The following is an 18,445-nucleotide window of genomic DNA, read 5'->3' as shown; positions in this document are numbered from 1 at the left end:
CAAATGTCTCCGAGGAAAGTGTAGTAGGTTGTTTAAACTGTGCTGACCGTTTTGGATCTTGCTTTGGGAGCAGGATTTGATGGGGAGAGTTAATATGTAGGTCTGAGAAGCAGGGAAATATTCTGTAAGGTGAGCAAGGGGGTGTGGGGACACCAGACCTTGAGTAGAGACCCACTTCCCCTTCCGCCTGGGAGTAGGCAGCTGTAAGACAATGTTTACTAAAAACATGTTTACTAAAAACAATACAATGCCCGGGGCAATAAGTTCCTGGAAAAGGCCTGCCCACGGAAACCGCCCTGACCTCGACCTTGTCCAAAGACTAACCGCCTCTTCTGGCACGCCCAGATCAGTTTTTGGTGTCAGAGTAGAACCAGACAGGGTAGAGGAGAGAGCAGAAGCTTCTCTGGAGGGAGCCTTTCTTAGGAAGTTTTCTTGAACCTTTTTGGGGCCTGCTTAAAGTTTTCTTTACATCGTTGAACGAGTCTCTGTGTTGTCAATCCCCGACACCCTCCGCACGTTCTCGGACACAGGCTGCAGACGTGACAAGGGGGAAGAAACAGAGAGCGGACATGAATGTCCTGTTGGGCAGTGCTCCTATGCTTCCCTGAACCCTGGCTGCCTCCTCATCTTGTCTCCTAATCTTGGGACCAGTGTGAGACTCTTCATATCAACCACAGCCTCTCCCATGGTCTGACTTCTGCACAGCCCACTACCTCTGTGGTAAGAGTGCAACACATTTGTCAGCTGTCCTAGTAGCCTATACAAGTGGACTCTATTTTGGCTTCTCATAAGCCAGAACAAAGATATCAACCCCTTTACTGGATTCCAGAATCCAGATCACACCAAAAAACATGTGCTATGTTCTTTTTCTTGAATTCCTAGGAATTGGCTACAGAGTTCATTAACCACACAGGGAACGCTCAGAGTTTGACCCGAAAAGTACCCTGCCCAACACTTGTTTATTCTATGCTTTTCTCCAAATTTCTCCTAAGTGGGTCTTTTTCTCTATGCAGGAGTAATTCTTTACTCCTTTGTACTTTGCCAAGTCCTTTAATATGCAGACAAATTTGGAAATTTTTGTTACTTAGGGTTTTGTTTTTCCTTTTTAAGGGCCTTGCCATCCTGTTCAGCCTAGTCTCAAACTCTAAAGTGAGCTAAAGTGTTCCTCTTTCCCCCAGACCTCTGTGTGGTGGGACAACAGGCATGTATCACCATACTGGGTTTGACTTCTTTGAAGTCTGTCACAGCATAACTTCCTGGAAGATATGCCATTATCTGAGAGGACTGTGGTGTGTAGCATGCTCTCAGAGAGGATGTGACATAATGAGAACAGCTCACCATTAGGGAGTGCGCCAGTGTGTGACAGGTACCAAGTTAATGCTTCACAGATGGAAAATTACTTAGTTCATGCCTCAAGGGAGGTCTTGTGGGAGGGATTATTACTAGTGCTGTTTTACATGTGAGGGAACTGAGTGACAGAAACCAGGGATGCTTGAGGAGAAGCTCACTCAAAGATCTGTTCTCAAGTCCATCTCTCGTTAGGGACCCACAGTGCTGCACAGGGAAAATGGTTGTCTTCAGTCTTCCTAAGTAATCATTTCCTTATTTTCACACTGCCACTCTTTTCCTCTACATATTGGCACCTACCATATAATGTTTAATGGTGTGTGTGTGTGTGTGTATTCTATTTTTTAATGTTTAATGTTTAAGTCTGTTTTGTCTGCATGAACGGTGGGTGCACCAAGTGCATACTTAGTGCCCGCAGAGGCCAGAAGAGGGTGTCAGATCCCATGGAACTAGAGTTACAGAGGGTTGTGAGCCACCATGTGGGCATTGGGAATTGAACTTAGGTCCCCTGGAAAAGCCGAGCCATCTCTCCATCCCCTACATGTATGTATGTATGTATGTATGTATGTATGTATGTATGTTCCCCTACATGTATGTATGTATGTATGTATGTATGTATATATATGTATATATATTGAATCTAAGGAAATATTTAGCATTACTAACTTACATAAATGGTGCATTCTAACTGTTGTTTTTCTTTATTTAAAATTAATTCCATGGAAATTTCATTCCTGTTGCTCTACATGCATCATGTTAACTGCTACATGTGTCCACCAGGTGGTACCTGTCCATTCCCTAATGCCCTGGTTGCTTCCCAATTCTCCGCTCCTATAATCAATGCTACAGCGAACTTCTTGGGTGCATACTGTGAGGGCTGAATGAAAGAAGTAGGACTTGGAACCCTTAGAAAGCAAATTGGCACATAGTTCTTATACCTCCTATGCCCAGGCCTTGGAACCCTTAGAAAGCAAATTGGCACATCGTTCTTATACCTCCTATGCCCAGGCCTTGGAAACCTTAACCCTTAGAAAGCAAATTGGCACATAGTTCTTTTTTTTTTTTTTTTTTTTTTTTTTTTGGTTTTTACGAGACAAGGTTTCTCTGTATTGTTTTGGAGGCTATCGGTCCAGCCCGGTCTCGAACTCACAGAGATCCGCCTGCCTCTGCCTCCGGAGTGCTGGGATTAAAGGCGTGCGCCACCACCACCCGGCCGGCACATGGTTCTTATACCTCCTATGCCCAGGCCCTTCCTGGAAATATCCTCACAGATCCATCCAGAAGGAGGGCTCTTAGTTGATTCAAGATCTAATCGAGTAAACAACCAAGCAGCATCCTCACACCCTTGAAGATACTGGGAGCCACTATAAAATTCATTTACCATCATTGTGATCCTAGTTCTTTGTTTCTTTGTAGTATATCAAAAATGGTCATGTATGTGTTTGTTGTAAATTATTTCAGGCTACAACATAAAGAAGAAAACAATAGCACAAAGAGCGACCACAGTGGGAACACAACTCTACGTAATGCAGGATAACATTCATTCACTAAGGCCATAATCACATGATGTTATGAATTCATCAACCAAAGATTATATTAACAAAGGTTACTGCATAATTTGTCAGGCTAGCTCTTCTCATTTGAGACTGGACAATTCTACTGTCCAAATGTAGAACGAAGGAGAGTGACTGTGATTAAAGTCCTGGAAAGTGTCAGACAAATAGCTGAAGTTCTTACAGAGAAGCGAACACATTGCCTTGAGACAGTAGAGAATCTGTTGTAGGGAGAGATTTCTCCCAAGTGCCTGAAGAAAGGCGATCTAAAAAGAAAGAAGCTCCTGGGGGGGCACTGCTGGAAAAGGGCAGGGTAGGGAAGTGTTGTTCTAGATTGAGCCATCCACTGCAATCTTGATAAAAGGGAGCCTCCCAGCTGTCAGCAGAGCTAAGTGCTGTCTACATGGTGCAGGTTTTGCAGGCATGCAGTTACAGGGGTCATGAAGGCTTGCATTGAGTTTCCAGATAGAAGTCTGTGAAGTAAGGCAATACATACCACGCATGGTCAGATTCCCTGTAGACAGTCCCTGAGTAGGTTATGTGTAAGGCTGCGAAGGTGAAACCTAATTGTAACGGAGACCTCCGGATGTTGGAGATGCCAGACGTGGAACATCTGCCAAGAAAAGATGCAGGCACCAAGTGGACCTGACCAAAGAGAGAGCCCACGTGTGCGTCAGGTATCGGGACCAGGGCAGGGCTCCCTAAGGCCACCGAGACTCACATTATGCCTACACATGCCCTGGATGCTGGAAATGGGGTGTGGTGGTTTAAGTGAGATGTCCCCTGTAGCCTGGGCATTGCGTACTTGGTCCCTAGTGGGTGGTTGTTTGGGGAGACTTAGAAGGTGTGGTCTTGCTGGAGGAAGTATGTCACTGGGCAGGCTTTGATGTTCACATGACTCATGACATTTTGAGTTCACTCTCTCTGTTTCCTGCTTGAGGTCTCAGCTATCCCTGCCACTGTGGCTGTGCTTGCTGCTGCTTCCCTGCGATAATAGCTGTGGTCTCTTATTCCTCTAGAACCGCAAGCCCCAAACAAATCCTTTATTCAGAAGTTGCCCTGGTCATGGTGTTTGATCACAGCAATAGAAAAGTAACAGAGACACGGTGCTATAGGACTTAGCATTTGCTCCACTGAGGTTTAGTCATTCTTTGGTCCAGTCTTTCCTTGCTTCCTCGTTTTGGGATGGGAATGTTTATTATGTGTCGTCATCTATTGGAAACATGTTTTTCAGGGGTTCACAGTTACGTGTTTGCTTTGGGTCTCAAAGGAGACTTGAGACCTTCGAATAGCGTTGGGACAGTTAAAACTATAGAGACTTTTGAAATTAGACTGAATGCACTTTGCATTATAAGATGGCCATTAGCCTCCGGGGCCACGGGTGAAATGTTAGGTTCATGCTTTGGATGTTTGATGCTTACATTTGGCACAGCTTTGCAGGCTGTGGAGCCTCTTAGGAGGAGGAGCATACCTGCCAGAGTTAAATCACAGGGGTTAGACCCCGGCTTTTTCTTTATTGCCTAGCAAGATGTGAGCACACACTCTTACCACCAGGGACTGCTGGTCTTTCTGCTGTGCTTCCTTGTCGTGATGGGCAGCAACCCTCTGAAACTGTGAGCCAAGGTCAGCCTTCCCTCCTTATCTTGTTTCTGGCATTCATTTTGATCAAAGTGTACAAAAGCAACTGCTTTCCTCTTTAGAGACTCTGATCCTAATCATGAGAACTCTGACCTCCATACCTAATCCCCACCCAAACGCTCCACTTACTCATGCCACTTATTTAGGGATTAATATTTCAACATTGGGGGGGCGTGGTGCTGAGAGATAACTCAGGGCTAAGAGAACTTGCTATTCTTCCAGAGGACAAGAATTCAGTCTCCAGCACTCATAACTGTCTAGAACTCCAGCTCCAGGGGATCATATACCCTTTTCTGGACTCCACAGGATGTATACTCATGTGACATATACGCATACGTACACATAAAATTAAGATTTCCACATAGGTCTTTAAAGGAGGAGGCACATAAAATTTCAAATCAAAGGACTAACTAAACACTAGCATGTTATTAATAGTTGTTGAAGGAGAGTGACTAAAAGAGATGAAGTCTCAAATCAGATTAACACCAGCTTTTATTAGCCCCATATTTTATAAATTTAACACTAAAATTTGGGGACAGGAAATTTTTTCTTGGCTGTCCTGTGCATTGAAGGATGGTTAACAGCCTTCTTGACTTGTAAATACCTTTACTTATTAAATTCTTTTAGCATACCAATCCACCCTGTGTGAAACCCAAAATGTCTAGGGGACATTGCTAAATGTTTCCCGTGGGAATACAGGGAAGGGAAATTCCCCTCTCCTCAGTTGAGAGTGCAGTAGTAAGTTCACTTCCATTGCTTCTCTTTAAATTCTACTCTGGGAAACAGAAAGAAATTCCTGCTCTAGGGTACAGAAGACCTTATCACAGTCAAAGAAAATACACAGCTATAGGAACATTCTGGATATTACCTTGTACATGTTTATTTACACCAACCAGCTCCATTATTCTAACAAAGCACCAAGACAGCTTGCAAAACTATTTCTGCATGCATGCAGTACAGAAACGGCTGTAATTATTGTGGTGGTTGAACACGTCACAGACGGATAGCTTGCTTTCATTTGTCAGCAACCTTTGTGACACCAGGCTTCAGGTAGACAGTCAAGTCCCTCAGCTCCACGACCAGATGACCAAGGAGAACTTTAACATCCTGCATTTGTTTGAGAAGAAGCCGTATCTGGTGATGTAAGTGAGGGTCTGAGGAGGAGGCTCCCAGGTGCTCAGCTGAAGGAGCAGGTGGTGGGGGCAGAGTGCCGGGGGGCTCCACGGGAGGAGTTTCTGAAGCAGTTGGTTTCTGAAGAGCTGGATTCAAAATGGCGGAATCGACAGAATTTAAGAGACCTGAATTATTACGGGCAGGAAGTACACCACATACAAGTGAAATCTGGCAGGGCATGGTGGTGAAGACTTGTAATCCCAGTGCTCAGGAGGCAGAGGCTGAAGGAGCATTGCAAGTTAAAGGCCAGCCTGGTCAACATAGTGAGCTAGGGTCAGCCAGGGACACAAAATAAGACCTTGTCTTAAAATAATAAACACATGAATGAATAAAGATGATGTCCGACTGTGCCCTTACCCTCACACTGTTAGCTACTTAGTGAGGCAGGCACCTTCAGGGGCAAACTCCTATATGAATGTGCCTTCAAAGTGTTCTTTCTGTTACCTCAGCTAAAACTCTAGAATGCAAACTTAGTGTGCCCAGGGGTATTCCCATCTATCACTGTAATGTTTCAAGCCAATTTAGCTAAACATGTCCCAAAATGTGCTCACTATCTTTTCTTTTTTTTTTTTTTTTTTTTTTTTTTTGGTTTTTCGAGACAGGGTTTCCCTGTGGCTTTGGAGGCTGTCCTGGAACTCGCTCGGTAGACTAGGCTGGTCTCGAACTCACAGTGATCCTCCTGCCTCTGCCTCCCGAGTGCTGGGATTAAAGGTGTGCGCCACCAACGCCCGGCTCTCACTATCTTTTCTTAAATCGTGAGTTTAAACTGAGCATGCTCAGAATACACTGCTTAGCTGAGCATGTTTAAGAATGGGCCAACCCTTCCATGAGTAAAAACGTCTATGTTGAGTAAACCCCCTGTGCTTTCTTTGTTTGAGGAGGGCCTTGCTTTGGAAGTAACTCCTGTACTCTTCTTGCCCATCTTGCCCAACACTGATAAGCGATCTTTCTCCATTCTTGTATGCCTTGGCTAAGCTTGCTTTGCTATTGAACTCGACAAGATGTGAGCCCATGGTGTTTGGTTACAGAGCCAATCCTCCCTCTTTTCTGAAAGTGGGAGCCAGGCCTTGAGTACAATTCCGTCCTTCCTAATGTAAATTTTAGTCTCAGGCTTGACTGTCTCGACAGTCTCTGCTTGAGATGTTTTAGCGAGGAAGCCTGGTCATTAGACAGTCCTTTGATTCTCTCAAGCCAGAATTTAATTTCTGGAAGTACACTCTGGGGTCAACCTTTTCCAGTGTGTGTCATCAGACTAGCTCTTCATCTTTGTTTCAGTCTTCCCCTGAGCAGATCCCCTGAGGCACCCCTCTTCACGATGATGATCACTAGTCCCTCCCATTATTTTCATTTGGCATGTCATCAAGCTTTCTCATCAGCCAAGGTGACTCCTTCTAGGTGTGTGACAAGTACAGTCTTCCTAATGGTAACTTCCGGAATTTGACATACCATCTGTTCTTCCAAGAGGTTGTTTGTTTGTTTTGTTTGAGATGAGGCCTCACTATGCAGTCCAGTCCTGGCTGACGCTTTCTAGCCATTGTCTGCATTGTAGGTGTGATGCTCCCATAGGTGTTCAGATTACCTAGGAACCCTGAGATATATAGGGAGATAGATACACAAAGGGCAGGCCCAGGTCTTGGGTTTGGTATATCCCATGGTCTAAGGGAGACATTCTCTTTCTGTGCTCTCTTCCTTCACCAAGGACTTTGGATTATTGTCCTGTCTCTCCTGCATTCCCTCTTCATCTCCTTCCTCCAGGGCTCAGTTGAACCTAGTCTTGTTTCATATACACCCCACAGGCACACATACACATTAACTCACCCTGCACCTGGATCTCCAGCTGAGGGCTCTGCTTCCAAACATGCCTGTCCTCAGTAGCTGCCTCACACCAGTAGGAGCCAGAGTGCTCTTCTGAAGCCTTGGGGATTTGGAGTTCTGCAGAGACGCTTCTGATACTCAGTGACCTTCCATCCTTGTAGAAGGAGAAGAGGAGGCGGGAAGCTGACCTCTGCGGGGACAGCTTTGTCTGACAGTTTAGAGTCACTGAGTCTCCCTCTTGGGGCTCACTAGAAGGAAAGGCTTTAAGAATTGGGGCTGGGAACAGTTCTAGGGAAAAGACAAGCAGTAGGGAAGAGTTCAATCATCCTGTACTCAACAGACCCATAACTTCCTCTACCCATCCTTTCCTCTGGTTCCATTAGGTATGGGTTCTTTTAGAAAGATCCCATTTGAACTTTTCAGGTTCTTCTTCTTCTGTTCCCTTACTTCTTCCCTTCTCTCACTCCCTACCTTTCCCCCTCTTTCTCTCCCTCCTCTTTTCTCTTCCTACTTCCCTCCCTTCTAGGCAGGACTGGAAAAGATCCGTACATAAGCAAATCTGGCAGCAGTCCAGGTTGGGGATCTGTGATACCAGAAAGCATAGATCTGGATGGTTCTGGTCTCCCTATCCCTTCTCACCCACATCTACCACAGCAATACTCCCTCAAGCTCTCACCATGGACTGTGATAGCCACTGGGGATGCAGTCTCTCGGCTTCCAGGACCGAGGCTCCTGAAGACGCCACTACAGTGGTAGTTTCCACTGTCCGACTTTTGTACCACATCGATTGAGAACTCTCTTTTAGGTCCAGGAGGAGCCAGGGCTGAGTCCTCTTGGTAGAAGATGACCTGAGTCAGTGGCCAGTCTTGCCAGGCACGACACTGCAGAACCAGTGGGTCTCCTTCAAATATGGATGTATCTGGACCTTGGAGGATCAGCCAGTCTGTGGCCCAGAGTAAGAGCTGAGTGTCATTCACCTCCCTTGGGTGGTCCCAAGTAATGCCTGTAACAGAACCCCTAAGCTTTCCAGGTCACTTTCAACTCTTACTGGCCCACCTTAATGCTCTCTGTCCCCTTGAACCTACCTAACAATAGCAAAGCCTTTTTTTCCCTTTGTCCTCCCCCTCTACTCCTGCCCTCTAGTCTCAAAGTCTTGCTTTTAAAAAGACTCAACTTGGAGTTATGGATGGCTCACCACATGACCTCACCCTGCCCTGTGCCTTCACCATTGACCAATGTTGAGGGAGGAGCAAGCCTAGGGTAGGACTGAGGACATTCTGTCTCCTGGAAGCTAAGAATGAGAACTCAGTACCTCCACCTATGCCAGTTTCCTGAGAGCCATTTCCTGAGTGGGCTAGGGCGCTATCAGGAGTAGTTTGAGTCACTGCTCAGGCCTTGTTTGGACCTCACCATAGGAAATGATGAGATGGAAGGGTTTACTGAACTTGTAGCCCTTGGCCTGGAAGTCTTCATCACTGGAGTAGGTCACATCCTCCTCTTCCTCAGCGTGGCAGCTGCTCTGCTCAGTGCTGACAGGTCCTTCACACTTCAGAGTCTCCGAACTGGCAGCTGAGGAGGGATGGCCCAGGGAGAACCAGAGAAAGAGGCTAGGAACGGCCCTTCAGAAGGCCTCCTCCTCTGCCCCAGGGAACCATCTTGTCAGGGGAAGAGGAAGCTATCCAAGCCCCTCTAAGAGACTGCTTCGGCCTGATGGCCTTGACCTTGGCTCACTGGTGTTCGGCCCCTCAGTAAAAGGACTGTGGTTTAAGTAAGTGGTGGTTGGGGGGGTGAAGGAGCAGTGAACTCATCAGCATGACATCCAGCTGTTGGTTGAGGAAACCAAAGGACAGTGACAGCCATGACCCCACACAGGTGAGAGAAGGGAAAGATGCACATCAGAGTGTAGCATCCACTAGGTGCTTAGCGTGTATCACACACACATCCACGCACTATTTAATCTTCATGAGCCTTTCAAGTATGTGACTTCACCATCGTTTGGTAATTTTTTTTTGATGATGATGTTTTATGAGTTACGTAGCTGACGCTGACCTTGAACTTTCAACAATCTTCCTGCTTCAGCCTCCCAAGTACTAGATTACAGGTATAAGCTTCAATGCCAGGTTTCCCACCCTATAAATTTTAAAGAAGCAGTTCTACAAAATCAAATTTAAAAGAGTGTAAAGACTTGGGGGTTCACTGGGGAGATAGCTCGGTTGCACGTAGGGGGAGCAAACCCCAGTGCTGGAGAGTTAAAGCAGTTACTGGCCAACCAGCTAGCCTAGGCTACTAGGTGAGGCCTAGACCATTGAAGGACCTTGTCTAAAATAAAATATAATAAAATGGTAGATAGCACCTAGGAATGACACTTGAGGTTGTTCTCTGACCTACACTAACACATGCATCAACAAACATACAGACATGCATCGTACACATACACACATGTACATTTAAAAAGAAAGGAATGAAAGAAGGCAGGAAGGAAGGAAGGCAAGCAGGCAAGTCTGGCGGTAGAACATTTGTCTAGCCTGCATGAGGCCCTGGGTTTGATTCCCACATCACCCCAAGAGTCAAGAGTGGAGCAAGAATGCCAGGTGTGAGTTCAAAAGCAGTCTTTGTTTTTCTTCACTGCCCAAATATAGTCTACTTCAGTCCTTTGACCTTCCTTGGGGACATCCTGCACCCATCTTCATTTTCCCAAAACCCTCTTGGCTCTTTAGCTTAGAATATGTTGTCGACCAAAGAGACAGCTATGTCCCTCTTCTCTCCTTGTTTCCCTTTTCAAGTCTTGATTTTTTTCTCCTTTTGTTTTTCTTGGTTTTTCGAGGCAGGGTTTCTCTGTGTAGCTCTGGATGTCCTGGAACTCGCTCTATAGACCAGGCTGGCCTTGAACTCACAGACATCTGCCTACCTCTGCCTCTGGAATGCTGCGATTAAGGGCATGTGCCACCACCATCTGGCCAAATCTTCATTTTTCAATTATCTCTTACCTTACTGTCCTCTGCCCTTGAACTCCCCCCAGCAATGGCAATGCTTTCTCCATCCTCTCCTCTCCAGCAACCTTGTCAGGCTGTTCTTGTAACCATGGAACAATTCTTTGCCTCCAGGGTGAAACTTAGAGAGTCCTCCCCACATCTCTTCAGTCTCTCTCTTAGGTCCATAACTGACCCAGGGTAGGCAAGTGTCACCTCTCCCAGCTCTGACTGCTCTTTGTACCCCTTAGTCCCTCTCTTCCTTCCCCAGCTCCCTATTCATACGCACTTATTTGTCCAGGCCACTCTTCCTGTCCCCGGCACCTTGGTTCTCCTCCACTTCCAGGGTCACTGGACTCTTTCTGAGCTATTAACTTCCTCATCAAGTCTGCTTCCTAGTTCTCGTTGTTTCAGTAACCAGAGTTTTCTTTATTGCCTCTCAGCCCTCTTCTCTATGATGCTACCTTTTTTCAGTTCCTTCACTGTCATAAGACTGCACTCAGCCCCCTCTTGTTTTCTCTTTAAAAAAAATAAAACTTCAGGGCTGGAGAGTTGGGTCAGCTGTAAAAATACTTGTTGCTCTTGTAGAACCCATGTTTGGTTCCTGGCCTCCACGTGACGGCACACAACCATTCATAACCACAGTGGCAGGGGATCTAACACCCTTTTCTGACCTTTGCAGGCATCAGATAGGCATACATGCTGGCAAAACAGTCAGACATAAAGGTAATTAATTAAAAAATTAAAGTCTTCTTGGCATAGCTGGCATCTCTCTACTCGATAAAGCTTATGTGTTTCTGTGGGGTATTATCATTTTCATTTTTACAGCAGGGAAAAGTGAATTCAGGTATATTAAAAGTGATTTTTTGTTGCTTGTTTGTTTGTTTTGTTTTGACACTGGGTTTCTCTGTAGCTTTGGAGCCTGTCCTGGAACTCATTCTGTAGACCAGACTGACTTCAAACTCACAGAGATCCGCCTATCTCTGCCTCCCAAGAGCTGGGATTACAGATGTGTGCCACCACTGCCCAGCTGTGATTTTTTAAACAGGATTTTGCATCCAGACCACCCCTGGAGGATCTGTTATTTGCAATGTAACTCGGGCTGACCATGAACTGGAAGCAATCCTGAAGCTTAGTCCCGACATTACAGGTATATGCCTCTATGCTCAACTGCAAGTGAATTTTTCAGAGTGATACAGAGCTAGTAACTAGAAAAGGGGCTTGAAATCAAAGTATGTGGTTCCAAGACCACAGTTCTTGCTATAAAATCAAAATTGCTGGGCCTCCCAAAAGTAGCTCTTGGTGTAGAGGAATACCAAGCATATGAAAGGGTTGTTGTAGTGTGTGGATCAAGCAATAAGAATAAAGTGTCACAGGCAGACACGGGGGCAGGAAGGGGGCTCAACAAGGTTTCTTGAGGGAAGATGCTACCAAAGTTGAGGTTTTTTTTTGTTTTTTGTTTTTTTTGTTTTTTGTTTTTCGAGACAGGGTTTCTGTGTGGCTTTGGAGGCTGTCCTGGAACTAGCTCTTGTAGACCAGGCTGGCCTTGAACTCACAGAGATCCGCCTGCCTCTGCCTCCCAAGTGCTGGGATTAAAGGCGTGCGCCACCAACGCCCGGCCAAAGTTGAGTTTTTAAGGATACCTAGAGGTTTGTAAAAGGAAGGGAACTGGGGAACCATGACAGAGTTCATTTCAGATGGAGCTAACAACATAAGCAAAGCCTTAGGAGCAGACAAGACTCTGGACTGTGAATGGAAATGTGGGTTGATTGAGCTTTGGTTAGAGTAGGAGTGGGAAGGCTTTGGGGGTGGTGGAAGAAGGGACTGAAGAGGTTTAGTAGATGCAGGTTTGGAGCTTTGTGTGCCATGACAAAGGCTTGAATTGTAGAAGTCATTCTGGATGCAGAGTGAAAAGGTTAAGAGCATTGGCTGCTCTTCCAGAGGTACCTGAGTTCAATTCCCAGCAACCACATGGGTGGCTCACAACTGTCTATAATGAGATATGCCATCTTCTGGTGTGTGCATTCTTAATAGATAAATGGTTTTTAAAAAGAAAAATTCATTTTAAAGAGACAAGGCTGAGACATGATTAGTAAGGAAGTCATTGCACAACTTCAGTCATGGATGATAAAGTCTTGTCTGAAGAAAGCATTTGCAGTGGTTCAGGGAAGGAACTGGTGGTGAAACCAATTTAGGAGGTGAATTTTTCCGAAGTTGATGATTTGGAGAATGATGAAGGAAGACTTCAGAATTCTTCTTGGGTTTCTAGGCCCAGGTCCCAGGTGAGTGCTAGTGCAAGGAACTAGTCAAGGCTCCAGGTGAGTGCTAGTGCAAGGAATTAGTCAAGGCTCCAGGTCAGTGCTAGTGCAAGGAACTGAGATCAGATAGAGTCAAAGGTGAGTAAAAAGAAGGAAGGGTCTGGAGGGCAGATGAGTTCATCTCTGATCCTGTTGTGCTGGTGCCTGTGACACACGCAGAGGTCAAAATGTCTTGTGTAAACCTCAACATTTGAATGTGAAAGTCAAAAGCATGATTGGAGCTGGAAATGTGCCCTGAGGCTCTAAAATAGACAACTGCTGCAGAAAAACCATGCAGATCCATTTCCACAGTCTCATTAGAAGACCATGTAAAAAAGAAGAGCACAGGAGTAAGGATCACACTGTAAAGAACAGAGTTTACAGGAGGGGGAGAAAAACTACCCAAGGACCAAAAGACATCCAACACTAGGCAGAGAATATAAGCAATCAGCAGGACCAGGTTCAACAGAGAAATCCATCCGGATAAAATCTGAAAAGCGTACAATGACCTCGTTAGTGCAAAGGTCACTGCACCGTAGGTAAGCAGTCTCTAGAGGAAGCCATGCTGCACGTACTGAAGGGTTAGTGAACGTGAGGGGGAGGCCGCAAGCCCACATGACTCTTCCAAGAAAGTTGTGCTAGAAAAGCAAGAGATAAGCTGGCAAAGGATTCATAGTCAGAAGGGACTTTCAGGTGGAAAATATCTGAATTTTCTATTTAAAAAGAATCATTCAGTCCCATGCACCAGATTTGTCTTCTATCTGTCCTTGCTCCACCTGAACAGAGATTCTTTGCAAATCCAAAGTCAGTTCATGTTTCTTACCTTTGGGAGTTTTTTTTCCCCCCTCAACATCAGGCGTATCTCATTTCCACACCAACATCCAAACATTTACTTACCCAACAACATCTGGGCTGCCAGGAGCACAGCAGGGCAAACATAAGGAGCCCATGCCATGAGGACACAGCTCAGCTTCATGGTGCTTGTGTTTGTACCTCCCACAGCCCCAACATACTGATCTTCAACATGAAACCTCTCAAATTAGAAAAGAGGAAATAAATGTAACTGTCTTGTCTCCACACACCTGTGGCCAAGTCTGTGATTGGCTCCAATCACAGACTTGGCCAGGTTGGTTCTGACGCCATCTTCATTCTTGCAGTTGTAGATGAAATGCTAGAACTCTCAATTGTAACAATTAATTTTTTCTCATGGAGCTGAGGAACCTTTCAAAATGTGTTATTTTTTTGGTTTTTTCGAGACAGGGTTTCTCTGTAAATGTGTTATTGATTGATGATCAACCAGTCTTCATATGACATCTGGAAAAGGCTGACCTGACAACAATCCAGCTCACTGGAGACAGGAGATAGAAATTAATGGAAGGAAACCACTGGGGTGTGAATGATGTGGGGAGGTCCTGCTCCAAGCTTTTCATCTGTCCAGTAATTAAAACACAGCAGGAGAGAGGGGATTGATGGGTGAGGGCAGGTGTCAAATAAGTCCCTACTGGGCTCAACCCACCTAAAGCCCGATCAAACTTGCACCCAAATTTCTCCTGACCTGTGTCTTAACTTTGTTTCTGCAGCATAATATAGACGGTTTGGTCTCAGTGGAAATCTAGTTACAAGGCAGAGTTACTATTCTGGGAAATCCATTCCCCAGCCCCAGCCTCAAGCCCAACACTCAGGGACCCGGCCAAAGCTCAAAGCACTGGTTCTGAGGAACTTGAAGACAAGAAGTATGCAGTCTTTGAACAACTGGAAGAGACTGGGGAACATGGGTGGTTCGGAGACCACATCATTTCCCTTCATCTCCCTGTGGACTTATGGGAATCACTGCCCCTGACTTCACCTGTTTGCTCAATTGCAGGACCTGTGACTTTCTGCACAGTGACCATACTCCCCTACCCTCACTTGTCACGCCACCCACACCCAGGTCCCAGGTAGATTTGAAAGTGAGCTGTGTCATCAGAAATGTGGGTCTTGAAGGCAGAGGGTGGGATTCATGGTCAGTCAGTTATGGCAAAACAGATCAGGGCAGGCAGGTCAGCAATGTGGGCTCCGGAAAGTGCAGTTTTCCCTCCATCTAGTAGAAGCAGTTAGACTAAATTTTCCATTATGTAAGAAGTATATGTTTTTTTGTTTCAGATGGCCCCAGGGAGTCCAGAGCAGGTTGAACATGGGTGTGGGGGAGGCAGTGAGGCAGTAAGTCTTGCAGCTGATGTGGCAGAGACTCAACAGCCTCAGAAGAGGAAGAACAATCTAGCCAGCCCCAAGAAAAGTCAAATTAATAAACCGTGTTTAGATGGACTTTCACCCCTAAAACTGCATATCAAACCTTCTCATTTTACAGGACAAAAATGGCTTTTGGAAGACTATGATGATTTTTCCCTTACTTTAAAACCCCTTGATAAAGTCGGGCGGTAGTGACATAGGCCTTTGGCAGGCAGAAGCAGGTGGATCTCTGGGTCTACAGAGTGAGTTCCAGGACAGTCAGGACTGTTTCACAGAAAAACCCTGTCTCACAAACAAACAAACAAAAGAAACCCTTGATAAATATTCCCTGTGCCATGGACACTGGTCTTGACAGAACACTATCTTAATACAGAAAGCAAGAAGGCCTCTGAAGGTATCACTTGAAGATCATGCTCTTTACACTTGGGATAATTATCCAATTAGCCATGGGACAGTTAACATAGCTGAAGCTTGATCAATGAACTATTCTGGGTAAGTGTGAAATCCCCAGGTCAAGAAACTCAAAGAAGTAAGATTAGGACAGCTACATGCTGGGAAAACAAACTCAGTTCATGGAGTTAGGTCTGCTATCCAGATCACCCAAGACTACTCACAAAGACATGGGACAAATCCCAGCTCTCATCCATCCCAAGGCCAATTAGTCGTTTGCGGCCTTCCTCAGTTGTTCTTGGCTTATCACCGGTGGACCAACATATCTATTTTAGCAAGGTTCTTTTTTGTTTGTTTTCATTCATGTATATGTGTGTATACCTGCTTGTCTGTGTGTGCACCAAGTTGTTGTGAGGAGGCCATGTGACTGCTGGAAATCGTACTCTTGTCCTCTGCAAGAGCAAGTGCTCTTAACCTTTCAGTTATTTCTCCTGTGGGGGGCCGGGGGGTTGTGCATTCACACTTGTGTATGCCAGCACATGGCACATGTAGTCAACTGGTGGGAGTTGCTTCTCTCCTTCTACCACATCCTGCAGGTTGAACTCAGGCTGTCAGACTTGGCAACAAGCTCCCTTGCCCACTGAGCCCTTTCATCAGTCCAGGAATCTACAGATGTCTTAAATATGAGTTATTTGTCAATTGTATGTACTATGAATGCTTTTCAGTATGTGACTTGCCTCTTCACCTTATGCATTCTTTTGTATTTGGGGGGCACATGGAGGGGGATGCATGCACGTGTATTAGCAGGTGCTTGTGCAATCAGATGCCAACCTTGGCTGTTACTCCTCAGGAGCCAACTACCTTGCTTTTTGAGACAGTCTGTCTGTGGGGCCTGAGGCTTTACCAATTAAGCTGGGATTTCTGGCCAGAGAGCCCCAGGGAACTTCCTGTCTTCACCTCCTCAACAGTGGGATTATAAGCATGTGCCACCATGCCCAGTTCTTCATGTGGGTACTGGAGGTCAAACTCAGACTTTTAGGCTTGTGAGACAGGCACTTATAGACTGAGCTAGCTCTGCAGCATCACTGTGTGTTTGGGGACCGCTTTATTGCGATAAAAAGACATAGACCGAATCTGCATATTTAAATAGTAGACTTTGATGGATCTGGATAAACTATGCACGTGTGAAACTGTTGCCAGAATCAGATAAACAAAGAGGTGGCTCCTGAAGGTTTTTATGTCCTTCTGTGAACTCTTTCCACTTATCTTTTCCTGAGCAGCCACTGATATATTTAATGTCACTATGGCACATTTTCTGTGGTCTTGTGTAAGTTATACATCATATCCTTTTTGTCTGGGTCTCCTCCATTCAGTACAACTGCCTTCAGATACACTTTTGTTGCATCTGTCAATGGCGTCTATAAAAATTGGTGTACGGCTACACTGCACTCTGCTTATGCATTGACATACTGGCTAACCATTGAGTTGCTTCTACTTAAGGCTATGACAAACAAAGCTATTATGTGTTCTCAGGTACACGTTATTGCATGGACACAAGGTTTCATTTATGTTGGGCATATAAGAGTGGACACAGTGGATCCATACAGGTATGTTTTAGGTATGCATATACTTTAGTTTTTAAACTTTTGTCTTACTTTATACATTTATTTTTGATTTTTTGAGACCGGATCTCTCTATGTAGCCCTGGTTGTCCTGGAATTCACTGTGTAGAACAAGCTGGCCTCAAACTCACAGAAATTAGTCTACTTCTGCCTCCCAAGTGCTGAAGTGCTGTTTTTGTTTTTCAATCTTTTATGTGTGGGGATGTTTTGCCTGCATGTCTGGCTGTGAATCTACCGAGACCAGAAAGAGGAGTTACAGATAGTTCTTAGCCACCATGTGGTTGCTGAGAATCAAACCCACATCCTTTGGAAGAGCAGCCTGTGCTCTTAACTGCGGAGCCATTCCTCTAGTCCCCTCTTAAATTCCTTTAAATAGTTTGACACGGGGTGTTATAGTGTAGATCACACTGGCTTGGGACTCACTATCCAGTCCAGGCTAACTTCAAATTCACAACAACCCTCTTGCCTCGGCCTCTTAGAATGCTACACAGGCATGAGGCACCATATCTTGGCTTTGTTTTTAGACTTAAGTAGAATGCTAAACATTTTTCCAGATTGTATTAGTCAGAGCTCTCCATAAAAATAAAACTAATATAAACATATGAGGAACTTACACTAGATTTGGCAAGTCCCACCTGCTTTTTGCAAGCTGGAGAACCAGGAAAATTTGCTGCATACTTCAAGTCCAAGGGCCTAGCTATCAAGGAAGTCTGTGGTTTCTCAAGCTGAGTCTAAAGAAGAAGTGAGAAGCCAGAGTGCTGATATCTGAGGACAGCAAAAGAGGGACAGCCTAGCTCAAAGAGAGAAACCAGGTGCCCCTTCCTCTGCCTCCTGATTTCTCAGGTCCTGAATGGGATGGGTGTGGGCCACTCACAGTGATGAGGGCAGATCCTCTTTCTCCAAACTACTGACAGCCTACTTGAATTGTCTTCCATCCATCTGGCCTCTCCTCCATCTCAAGCTGCCATCCGTCTGTCTGTCTGTTCCTTCATCTAGACCAGCTCCTGCTCTTTGCTGTCAGGGCTTCTGTAGCTCCCTGACCTTGTACCCTGATGTTTCTGTGGCTCTCTGACCTTGCACCCTGACTCCGCAGCAGTAGTCAGCACAGTGTTTCCAGCAGACCCAATCTTTTCCTGAAGAAACTCTACCTTCCGATCAGTTTCCCAACTTTAGCTGCTCAGATTACTTTGAAATTTCTTGAACTCTGCAGGAGCCTCTTATCTCTCTGTCATCATCCTGTAACCTACAAACAGACAGACAGACTGACTGACTGATCTGGTTTATACTTAGAAACTGCATGCAATGGTTAATCTTCATTGCCAACTGGACTGAGTTTGCAGTCACCATCTATCTGCTTCAGAGAAAACAAATGGTCATTGATGTCCTTCACCCTGGGAATGCAACAGTACCGG

The 18,445-nt window shown here is 45.4% G+C and overlaps 1 protein-coding gene across 6 annotated transcripts; it reads right to left on the bottom strand.

The window, feature by feature from the left end:
• Window positions 1–5,012: 5,012 nt before the first annotated feature.
• Window positions 5,013–13,817, bottom strand: Fcrla (Fc receptor like A). Of its 6 annotated transcripts, none has more exons than XM_021227957.2 (6): window positions 10,785–10,931; window positions 8,937–9,095; window positions 8,203–8,529; window positions 7,530–7,814; window positions 7,158–7,299; window positions 5,578–5,797 (listed from the first exon to the last, which is right to left on the bottom strand). In XM_021227957.2, the coding sequence occupies exons 1-6, from the start codon at window positions 10,876–10,878 to the stop codon at window positions 5,716–5,718; spliced, it is 1,089 nt and encodes a 362-aa protein (XP_021083616.1). In that variant the 5' UTR covers window positions 10,879–10,931; the 3' UTR covers window positions 5,578–5,715. The 6 variants fall into 6 exon arrangements, with proteins under 6 accessions (XP_021083615.1, XP_005071492.1, XP_021083614.1 ...); XM_040738888.1 differs by having other exon boundaries at window positions 7,158–7,290; XM_021227956.2 differs by lacking the exons at window positions 7,158–7,299; window positions 10,785–10,931 and adding an exon at window positions 13,690–13,817 and having other exon boundaries at window positions 5,013–5,797.
• Between the last annotated feature and the right edge of the window lie 4,628 nt (window positions 13,818–18,445).

The sequence above is a fragment of the Mesocricetus auratus genome, unplaced genomic scaffold, assembly GCF_017639785.1.
Source record: "Mesocricetus auratus isolate SY011 unplaced genomic scaffold, BCM_Maur_2.0 Super-Scaffold_100676, whole genome shotgun sequence".
Taxonomy (NCBI): domain Eukaryota; kingdom Metazoa; phylum Chordata; class Mammalia; order Rodentia; family Cricetidae; genus Mesocricetus; species Mesocricetus auratus.
The sequence above is the reverse complement of the archived record's forward strand: the minus strand, read 5'-3'. Positions and strand labels throughout refer to the sequence as shown.